Raw genomic sequence first — 10,648 nt, 5'->3', positions numbered from 1 at the left:
CGCATCGGTCGAGTACAATCATTAAACGTACGTCGATTCCTTTTTAGTCAAATAGTCCACCAAAATATAATATGGATAGTAATTCAACGATTCAGATATGCGATATATTTGTTCATCGATTCAAAACTCCCAACAACTCCTGAGAGAATTAAGCATTATATACTAAATTTCAGTTATACTTTAAAAAATATTTCAAATACATGTCTTCCTACGACAATGTAGAAAAAGGTAGTTGCTATAAATTTATTTATTTTATTTATTTATTATTATTCTGAGTTTATACTGAATCTCAACCTTTTTAATCTTGGAAAATTAACACAATAACTCATCTTCGTGACCATATCTTGATCTTTAACACAGTATAAATATTGATTAGAAACTAGTATATCTGGAATGTGCCCTATAAAATAATCTTTCATTCTTCCTTCAAAATTATATTTACATATCCAAATTAGTAAAAATTGTGACTTTTTATCTACAAAATTAAAAAGTTTTGATTCTCACTTAAAATACATTAACTAAAATTGAGGGTATAAAGATGATATTAATCTTACCAAAAAAATATAATTTATTTCTTCATTGTATGAGTCTTTTCAATTATTTTTATTATCATTAAGAAACTCTTATTTGATCTCTTATCGATTAATTTATGATAAAAAAATCTAAGAATGATTTGATCAAAGATATATTTATGGATTCCTAATTAGGATTTCAACAAAAAAGAATGTAAGAACAAGAAGACTTATATGTGAAATAAAAATAACTTTGACATGGTTACATTTTCAACCTTGACAAATTCTTTAGACAGAAATTTCATGGAAAAAGTTGTGAGTTATATGATTCCTCTTTAGAGTTGAATTTGTGTAGTTGATATGGTCTAGGGGTGGAAAAATTACCGATATCATAGGTATATCGAAAATATCGTACCGCAATATATCGATTTTTAAGGTATACCGAAAAAATGTAAGGTATGGTACCGATACCGAAATTATTGGTACGGTAAAAGTATGAGATTTTTAAAAATTTAGTATATCGAGATATACCGAAATATCGAAATAATATTTAAAAATTAATATATATATATATATATATAATATTATAAGAAAATAATTAAATAAATTTGATATTAATTTAATTATAGAAATATAATTTTTGAATAATATCAAAATATAATTATACTGAAATATTATTCAATATATGCAATCTTTACCTTACCGATGATATTGATTTTTTTTTAATTTAATATGTTTTTTAAATATCAAAGGTATAATACTGATACCGTGTCAAAATTAAGGTATACCGAAATTAAGGTAAAGTAAATATATGAATTTTTTGTATACCGAAATTAAGGTATATCGAAACAAGGTATACCGAAATAAAGGTAAGGTAAATGTATTAATTTTTTGTATACTGAAATTTTCGGTAAGATATAAGGTATGGATCAAACATTAAGATATATCGTACCGACCCACTCATAGATATGGATTCTAATCTTAATACATTTCAATAGCATAATTACATTCAAGCTTAATCAAACAACTTTTGAAAATAATTTGGCATGACTTATGATTGTGAACAAGTCTTGATATCCATGTATTCACTTCATTTTGAGCCCCTTTTATTCATGTATGTATTAACATCTTTTTATATAAGTTTTTGTTTTAATTTTATTATAGTTTAAACAATTTACACAATCATTTTAACCAAAAATATGAACAGAAATTATTAGATAATAAACAAATAGTAAACTTCATTTTCAAATAGGTAAGACTATAACTAGAGAATATTTTATTAATTCCTCACCCACAAATAGCGGAAGACTTAGAAGTCAACAACAAGTCTTGTCATTGATTTTTTCATAACTATCTAGTCTAATTTTTTATTATTTTTAATATAAGGGCATTACAAAAATCTAACTAAAGTCATTTAATAAAATTTCTAAGTTAAGTAGGGCTATAAATTGTTAATGACTAAGGGCACTACACTTATAAAATGTGTTCTATCTCTATTATGAAGATAAATAATATAAAAGTTGTAAAAAAAATGCTTTATCAAATTCTCTATCCTTATAATTTATTATTTTTAGGGATACAAAATAGGGAAGCTGGTACAAATGCCCTAAGGACTTTATTTTCATTTGCTAAAAATTTTCTCATATTTATGATCAAGATTAAAAAAAGATGAACAAAGTATCAATTACAAAACTAGATAAAGATGAATGGTAAAAATCTTTAGAATATTTGTTACCAAATAAATAGTACATAATACAACAAATGGACAAATAACAAATTTCCAAAGAATACAACACATGGACGCAATTCTTTTTGCAGTCACATTGTGCCTTTTTGTAAATTTAATCAAACCCGTCTTTATATACATAAAATCTTCACAAACACCTTAAAAACGCATCGGGTTTACTGGTTTAATCGAATGGTTTAGTTTTTTCGTCAGCTAACTGCAAACAGCTTCAACCGAGAGCTTCTTCATAACAGATGGACATGGATCGCCTCCAAACATCGCGGGAGCAACAGTAACCGTGCATGAATTCTCCCCAATGCATAGCTTCAAATAGAGAACCGAAAGGTTAGTTAGTTTTGAAGAAGATATCAACTGTTTTTTTTTTCATTTTGTGATGTGAATAAAGATTTTACCTTTTGGAAGGCATCATAAGAATGAAAAGCATGACAACTACCCTGTCTAAAGCTTCCACAAGAACCTTCTGGAGTTCCAAAGCTAGCAAATTTAATCGATGAGATATGTTGACCAGGTGCACACGAAAGATGAGCTTTCGGTCTAAGAGGTTTATTAACTTTCCCTGAGGTTTGTAACTGCCAATTCACAAGAGTTGGTTGCCACTCGTATATATCTGCACACACTGTAGCTACCTCTCGTTTCACCATAGAAATGTGGAAAGGATCCCCGCCCCATTCCTCAAATACAACCAACAAATTCCCGGTTGGTTTCAACCAAGATCGAGGAACATGGTACCTGAGCAAAATTAACCCACAAACATGTCATTTATTTGCATTTATCTACATTTACGAGTTAAGTGTTTAATTACCATCTTTGTGTAGGTTCTCCACAACTTTTTAGACATTTTTTCTCATTGAACCAACCGGCATAGTTACAAGCTGCGCAATTGCCAGATGCTTTGTACGCAGGCCAGTAGCGACCAATGCTTTCACCGTTTATCCATGCTTGACCTTTTCCCATGCTACTCATGTCCAATGCCAAAGGCTCTCTTCCATAGGGAGCATTGAAAGTAGCCTAAAATGATAAGAGATTGTTAGTCAATCTGGATCCGAGACTAGTATAGATAAGAAACACCCGTCTTAGGTCTTCCAAACCACCACCTCGAGAGAACACACATGATTAAGAGCCATTTGGAAACACTTCTATACGAGAAAAGGTAAATAAATTTATTTGAATACACTTTTGACAAGTATCTCATCTGGATGTCAGCATTTGGAAACAAAATAGTTAGACACATATTCAGAAATATATTGACAGTTTCTCATCCAGAAAGTGTTGCCAAATGATCCTAATGAAATAGTAAGTGTTCAAAAGCTCACCTTATACCATGTTAGGGGCTGTCTTTGTGTCACCATAGAGCTTGTGACCCACTCAACAGAAGAACTTCCACTTAGAGAATGAAGACTTAAATCTTCTCCTTTTAAGCCAATCTGATTAAGAGGAGATCAAGAAATTAAAAAGTAAACCAATACAACATATATATGCATGAAGATACTCAATAAGTCTCAAACTAAGTGTTTCTAAATGGGGTTATATTTATACAAAATAGTATGTGCTTTCAAACCTTGTAAGACCAGTTTTGCCATGATAAATCCCTTCTTCCTTCATTGAGATTGTACAATGAAGTCGGGCCTAGAACACCAGCTTTCCATGTCTCGAAATGGGGGCCAATATTCTATTCCATAACAAAGAACAAAATAAAAAGAAGAATATCAGATATAATTGCATACAAAAGTGATAGCAAAGAAAAAGAGGTCAGAGGGTTGAACCGGAAGGCCGACAGCAATGCTTAAAAGGGCGATCTTGTTTACACCCGCTCTCAGATTCACACCTCCACTAAAGGTCAACTTTGGACTTTCTAGACTTCCATACGCACTTCCTAGAAAATTTAGGAGAAAAAATAAACAGACCATCACCCGAAAGTCTTGCCAATCATTTCTACAAACAAAATTGTATTTTTTTTGTGACCCGGATTTATTCCCAGGAATGTCTTGCACGACCCCCACGTACAGTCATGACCTCCCTTTAAATCAGAGCGTTCTTAGTGGAAATCGAACTTTGGTCTCTTTAGGTAAGGCCCTTGCCATTTGTAATATATAGGAAATATTCCATTTTCTAAACAGAGCAATTAGATGTACATGTGGCATTGATGATGTGTAGTATTCTTCATAACTTTTTGGCTAAAATTTTGAAGAGAATAAGGCCAAGTTTTCTCTCAAACTTTGCGCATTATTGACCTGGACTTGCCGAAGATTCTCAATCTTGCCAATGTGTTTGTATTTTTATTTATTTTTTACCATTTTACCTAACTCCTTTTAAGTCTTAATATCTTATACATATTTCCTCAGCATCTTCGACGAGTTCATGTCAAATGCGAGCTCTTTGATAGTTAAGGGGGGCAAACTTTGTCATATTTCCATAAGAAAATTAGCAAAAAAAATTATAAAAATAACATTAGAGATGACAATTGTGTATCTAACTGCCACGGCATCAAAAAGGACGAATATTTAGATGACTTAGCTTAGAACTCTTAGATAACGCACCAGATAATTGACCATTGATGAAAACATGCAAAGCATGACCAGCAGATGAGGCCTGAAGAACAGGATACTTTCCACTTCTCAAAAATTCTTCATTTGCATCAATCTTGACACTGGTGATTTCAAAGAGAGAAAAAAATATTAAACACAAGACATCAATTCGATATTGCAATTTGTTCGAAAAACTAGGATACAAATGAAACTTACTCTGTCATGTACCACAAATAATCAGAGACATCTCTCGTGATGTTTATCTGTTCCATCAATCCCATCGTAGTAAAAGTGTTGACATCATAAGAGTCTGGCTCTTCGTTGAACGACTGCCATGAAAATCCAGCACCATAAACAACAGGGGTCATCTTCATTTCAGCACTTTGAGCACCCATCTAAGAAAACAAAAATTCAACACATAACAGCCATTATAAACAGATGACAGAAGGAAAAAGGAAAAAAAAAAGATTAGAGACTCGGGTTTGTACCCTAGCAGTATTATAAACAGTGTTCTTGCAATCCGGGAGGATGCTAATAGACCAAGGAGGAATATTATAATGCAAATTCCCAAAAGTCACTTTTGCAAAGGAATGTGCATCGTAGTTGGCAAGGAAAGCAGCACAACTTCCTGTTTTCGACTTGAAAACATGAGCCTGTAACGGAAAAAAATAGGTAAATTAGAAAACAAGCTTAAAATTTAATTACTACTTAAAAGTGCAATATAAACAAACCTCTTGATAGTTCCCAAGAGAAATCATTGTTGCATCACTGGCTAATAAAGCAGGCTCACATAGTTTAATTGCTCTATGGAGATCCTTCAAATGTCCCCATTTTGGTTGCCTTAATAACCCTATAAAATATGAAAAACGACCAGGAAGATGCTTGAACCGTAATCTACATGCCATAATGGAAATCCAATATCTTTATGATTATGAATGTCAAATACCATATTCATCAAGAGGAGCATCATAATCATAGCTGGTAGTGATAAAAGGACCACCAGAAGTCCTGCCAAAGTTCGTTCCTCCATGGTACTAAACAGGAAAAAAGCACAAAACATGGTGAATAACTGATTTTATAATAATCAAGAAAAAAAAACAAATAGTAAGCTACCATGTAATAGTTAATGTAAGAACCGCCTTTTTGTATGAATCTTGCAACCGAGAATGCTAAATCTTCTGCAGGTCGGTATGGAACTGCACCTCCAAATTGCGTAAACCTGCAAATTAGAAGAGTGTATAGTAAAAAAAATCACATATTAATCATAACAGAAATATGTAAAAAGATTACCAGCCAGTCCATGCTTCGGTCCATATCTTTGGTTTATAAGCTTTATTGGGTGAGAAATAGTCACAATAAAATCCATTGCAGGTGTTTATCTATATACATGACATAGAAAATCAAGTTAAATAAGTAACAAACTTAAAGTGTTTTTTTATTCTTTTCAAATTTCAACATTTCTTACAACAGGGTCGGGCGCATCGTCTTGCTTGCACATGACCCATGGGACACCAGTTCCTAGTCCAACCGCCATCTTGGCTGCCCAATTCGCGTATGCTTTACCAGGCGCACCAAGTTCATACTCTAAAGGGCCATATTCGTTTTCTATCTATAACCAACCATATAAAGAATCAATTAAAAATAATTTTTCTTCAAGCTCAATGGAACCAAATGTAGAAAATTAAATAGAAGTTATTCTATATTCAGAGTGTTATTCATTTCATAGGAGAGTAATTACTTATATTATTATCACAATCTCATTTTTCTCACCAAAAGCTCATTCTACTTCCTAAAGAACATAGCCAGGAAATGATATTGAGAAGTAATCTGAGTCATTTTTAAGAGTAGAGGAAACAAAACGAGCCCAACATAAATTGAGGAATAAATTATCGCAAGTTCAGGTAGCAAAATGAACTTCGATCCTATAATATAATATCTAACATCTTAATACCTGGGAAAGAATTATCGGACCACCCTGAGATTCATAGAGTCCTTCCACTTTCATCATATCAACAATCTTCCTTGTAAATTTCTCCATTGCAGCCTTCACAATTAGAGTTTCTTTTTAAGGATCAAATCAAAATACAAAACTTAATGATATTAATTTAGTTATGAATTGAATTACCTTAAAAGGTCCATTATCTGTTCGAAAGCTGATGCCAGGAACATACTTTAGCCAAACAGGAAAACCTCTGGGGAAAAGAAAAAAAGGAAATATATTGAATCTAATCATTTATAAAAAAAAAATGAATTTTTAACTGTCTGTCTTGTTATAAAATTGACCCTTTTAAAAATAATAATTACCCAAAATTCCATTCAGCACAAACATATGGACCAACTCTGAGATGGGCATAAAGACCTGCTTCTTTGATCAATTTTATAAACCTTACTAGATCATACCTTCCCTCAAAGTAATACTGCAAAAATGTAAACAAAGTCTGAATTAATGAGACTGAAAAAAATACCTAAAGATTGAATCTTTATATGTTCTCTTGTTTTTAGAAAATCTTGAATTATATCCTGGATTTGAGATTATAGTTTGGATCATGATCCTAAATTTGTGTTGAATGGGATCATGAGCAAATAAAAAAACAGTATATCTTTACTTTGCCTTGTTGAGGCTCATGCCCATTCCAGAAAACATAAGTCTGAATAACATCAAGCCCTCCTTCTTTAGCTTTCTGAATAAGATCTGGCCACATCTAAAAAAAGGAACAAAAATAAATTAAGAAATCAGAGAATGTGTAATATGGTGGAGACCCATTGAACAGAATAGCAATAAATGTACCTCAGGAGTGCTTCTAGGGTAATGAATAGAACCAGAGATAAGAATCTTCCGGCGGCCATTTATGATTAAAGCCTTGTTATCATATGAAACAGATGCCATTGAAGAGAAAACCAATGAACATAAAATCAGAACCACCGCCAATGCCACCGTCACCGGCATTGCTTTACATGTTACAGGCTTCAAACCCATGTGAACCTATATACTTAACTCCTTGTAACTCCCACCCACAATGCATGTACTGGTCTTGGTTTGCCCTAACTATTAGGTCTTCAAATTGTTTATTGTTTGCAATTTTGGGTAGAGAGATTAAGTGAGTGAAATGTGCACTGTGAGTTTTGTCTTGGAGCTGGGAATTGAAGAATTGTAGTCCACTAAGAGAGTGGAGTGAGAAAAAATATAGTGCTTTCTTTGATTTTCTTTGATGGGGAATTCAAGCTTTATTTTATATAGCCCACAATTATTTATAAATCACTTTTTATTTTTATCTTTAAATATTATTGTCTTATCAAAATTTCAATGTTTACTTATCACTAAGCATAGTAGATTCAAATGATAAGTAGGGCTTATGTGAATTGTCATATTATATGCTCTAGTTTGATTATAATTTATTCAAACTAATTGAGTAATATATTAAATATGAAAAAAAAAAACTGTTTAAACACAACCACAAAACATGACAAGAGAATAAAATAAAAATATCACTCAATGAATATCAGTAATACTTCACAAAAGACTTCAAATATTAGTCATCCGTCGACAATGCAAAAATATGTAAGTTATCAATTCAACATCTTTATGACACATACGACAACGACTAACACATAATATAATGACATGAACATGTCATGAATTCCACCATTAATAATGTATAAAATTATATATCATACAATCTAATCAATAAATTGTAACAATTAAACTGTATTAAACATATTCTCGTTACCTAATAAGTTAAATATTATCAAACAAATATATGTAAAATGTTTAATCAAATAATGTTGATCATATATTTTGATTCTTCAAAAATATAAAATAATAATAACCATGATGAAATTTCTTTTGTTGCTAATGGATGCATGTCTGACCGACAATAAGTATTATATATATATATATATATTATATATATATATATATATTATTTATATAATTAAGTATTAAATAAAAATTAAATATTTATATCTTAAACAGACTTTTCTCATTTTAGCTCCCTATTTAATTAAGATTTACAAAAAAAAAAAATTTGTTTACTACTAACATTTTACAAAGTCATCAAAAATAAAAATACATATGATAAAAAAATAAAAAATAAAAGAGTATTCTCATAAATGTTTTTAGCCCAATATAAAAAAATAATTTTTAATAAAATGGACTAAGTTGTTTTTATAAAAAAAAATAAAAAAAAAATAAAAAAATAAAAATTAACAACTCTTCACATGCTTCTAAGAAACTAAGCAAATTTTAATCACACATTTTATAAAATGCTAAAATATCAAGTTTGTTTGATGTGGTTTATTTAATTTGTGATATAATATTGTTTTATTAAATTATTTCAATAATTAATTATGATATATATATATATTGTTTATAAAATTTAAAATATTAGATATTAAGAGTTTGTTTAATAAAATATATTTTCATTATTTTATCCAACTAAATTAATTTTAAAACAATCTTTTTATACTTTTTTTTTTTTTTGCAAGACAATGGAGCTTTGTTTAAATTTATATTTTTAGAAAATCCCAGATCTAGGAAACTTTAACAATAATTGAATCATTTTAATATTCCATAAATAAATTGAGATGTTGCTTTCTGTAATGTGTCACTGATGTGTACTAGCAAACTACTAAAAAAAGCCAGCTAATTTCATTTAATAAATGCAATTATTTGATATATTCCCATGATTAATTAGTATTAACCACCAAATAATTATTAATAATGCCCAAAATAAAATTAAAAACTTAATTATTTAATAAAAAAATAATTAAATTAAATTTATAAATATAATCTCAATCAATTACTGTTACTGGTGATTGAATTCAAAATGCTTATATCAAACACTTTTAAATGAATTAATGTTTATTTCATAATTGAGAAAATTATTCAAACTAAATATATGAGTATAATTAAGTTATTTTTTAGAATATTATGTAATCTAAATTAATTAATTTTTTAATGAGACACTTAAAAATAAATAATAAATAAATATGTAAATGTTTTTTTTTTCTTTCAACTCAGATCCAATCCAAACATATATAGATAACTAGCAAGTGGTATGAGATTAATTAGAAAACATTTTATTTTTCAATCATTTATAGAACTTAATCAAATTTAAGTCTCTAATTAAGTTTAGTTTCCAATATTTTCTTAATTTTGTTCCAATTTCAGATACACAAACATAAAATATTTTCTTTTATGTATGATGATGATTTTTGGTTATTACAATGTGAGGTCTACTGTCTACTTGCTTAAGCTTTGTCTTTTTTTGTTTGTTTCTAGTTATTTATATTCTTTTTGTGATTTTTTTATATGTTATCTTTGTTGTTTATTGCATTTTCATTTTCATATATTATAATGTTGTTTGATTAACTTATTATAGATATTATAACACGAGAACTTCTCGTTAATGTGAATTAATAAAAAATAGTCTTATTTAAAGTAAATAAATTAATAAACTATACCAAAAAAAATATTTAATATTACTTTTCAAATAATTTCAAATAAATCATTATATCACCATTCATCATTTATTGATTCAATTAAAATATTAAATTATTTATGATATTAAATATTAAGAATATAATGATTATTTTATTCAAATCAATCACTTTCTATCATATATATATATATATATATATATATATATATATATATATATATATATATATATATATTTATTCAAAAAAATATTACCAAATAACACTATATCAAACATGCTAGACAATTTTCATTTATAGACTAAACAGAGATATATGTGGCATTTGAATTAATTAGACAAACATTGAGCATACTAAGTTTATTGTCCAATTTTGTGAAAACAAAATCAATAGTAAAACTTCAAATAATCACAAGAAGAGGAGCA

At 29.1% G+C, this 10,648-nt stretch overlaps 1 protein-coding gene across 1 annotated transcript; it reads right to left on the bottom strand.

Moving 5' to 3' along the window:
- Positions 1 to 2,209: 2,209 nt before the first annotated feature.
- On the bottom strand, positions 2,210 to 7,984 carry LOC124944511 (beta-galactosidase-like). Its single transcript, XM_047484777.1, has 19 exons — positions 7,573 to 7,984; positions 7,391 to 7,486; positions 7,089 to 7,201; positions 6,910 to 6,976; positions 6,736 to 6,828; positions 6,250 to 6,393; positions 6,075 to 6,163; positions 5,898 to 6,003; positions 5,731 to 5,818; positions 5,516 to 5,634; positions 5,273 to 5,437; positions 5,001 to 5,179; positions 4,797 to 4,906; positions 4,023 to 4,132; positions 3,818 to 3,928; positions 3,573 to 3,683; positions 3,062 to 3,267; positions 2,652 to 2,988; positions 2,210 to 2,562 (listed from the first exon to the last, which is right to left on the bottom strand). Exons 1-19 carry the CDS (start codon positions 7,759 to 7,761, stop codon positions 2,452 to 2,454), a joined length of 2,544 nt encoding a protein of 847 aa, XP_047340733.1. The 5' UTR covers positions 7,762 to 7,984; the 3' UTR covers positions 2,210 to 2,451.
- Between the last annotated feature and the right edge of the window lie 2,664 nt (positions 7,985 to 10,648).

The sequence above is a fragment of the Impatiens glandulifera genome, chromosome 7, assembly GCF_907164915.1.
Source record: "Impatiens glandulifera chromosome 7, dImpGla2.1, whole genome shotgun sequence".
NCBI classification, from domain to species: Eukaryota; Viridiplantae; Streptophyta; class Magnoliopsida; order Ericales; family Balsaminaceae; genus Impatiens; species Impatiens glandulifera.
Note: the sequence above shows the minus strand (reverse complement) of the source record. Positions and strands in the feature narration are given on the sequence as shown.

Excerpts from the sequence above, each read along its gene's own strand:
- LOC124944511 (XM_047484777.1), bottom strand. The coding sequence starts at position 7,761 with ATGGGTTTGAAGCCTGTAACATGTAAAGCAATGCCGGTGACGGTGGCA. Across the intron at positions 6,977-7,088 it reads TGTGCTGAATGGAATTTTGG|AGGTTTTCCTGTTTGGCTAA; the intron begins GTAATTATTATT and ends TCTTTTCCCCAG. Across the intron at positions 2,563-2,651 it reads CTTATGATGCCTTCCAAAAG|CTATGCATTGGGGAGAATTC; the intron begins GTAAAATCTTTA and ends CTCTATTTGAAG.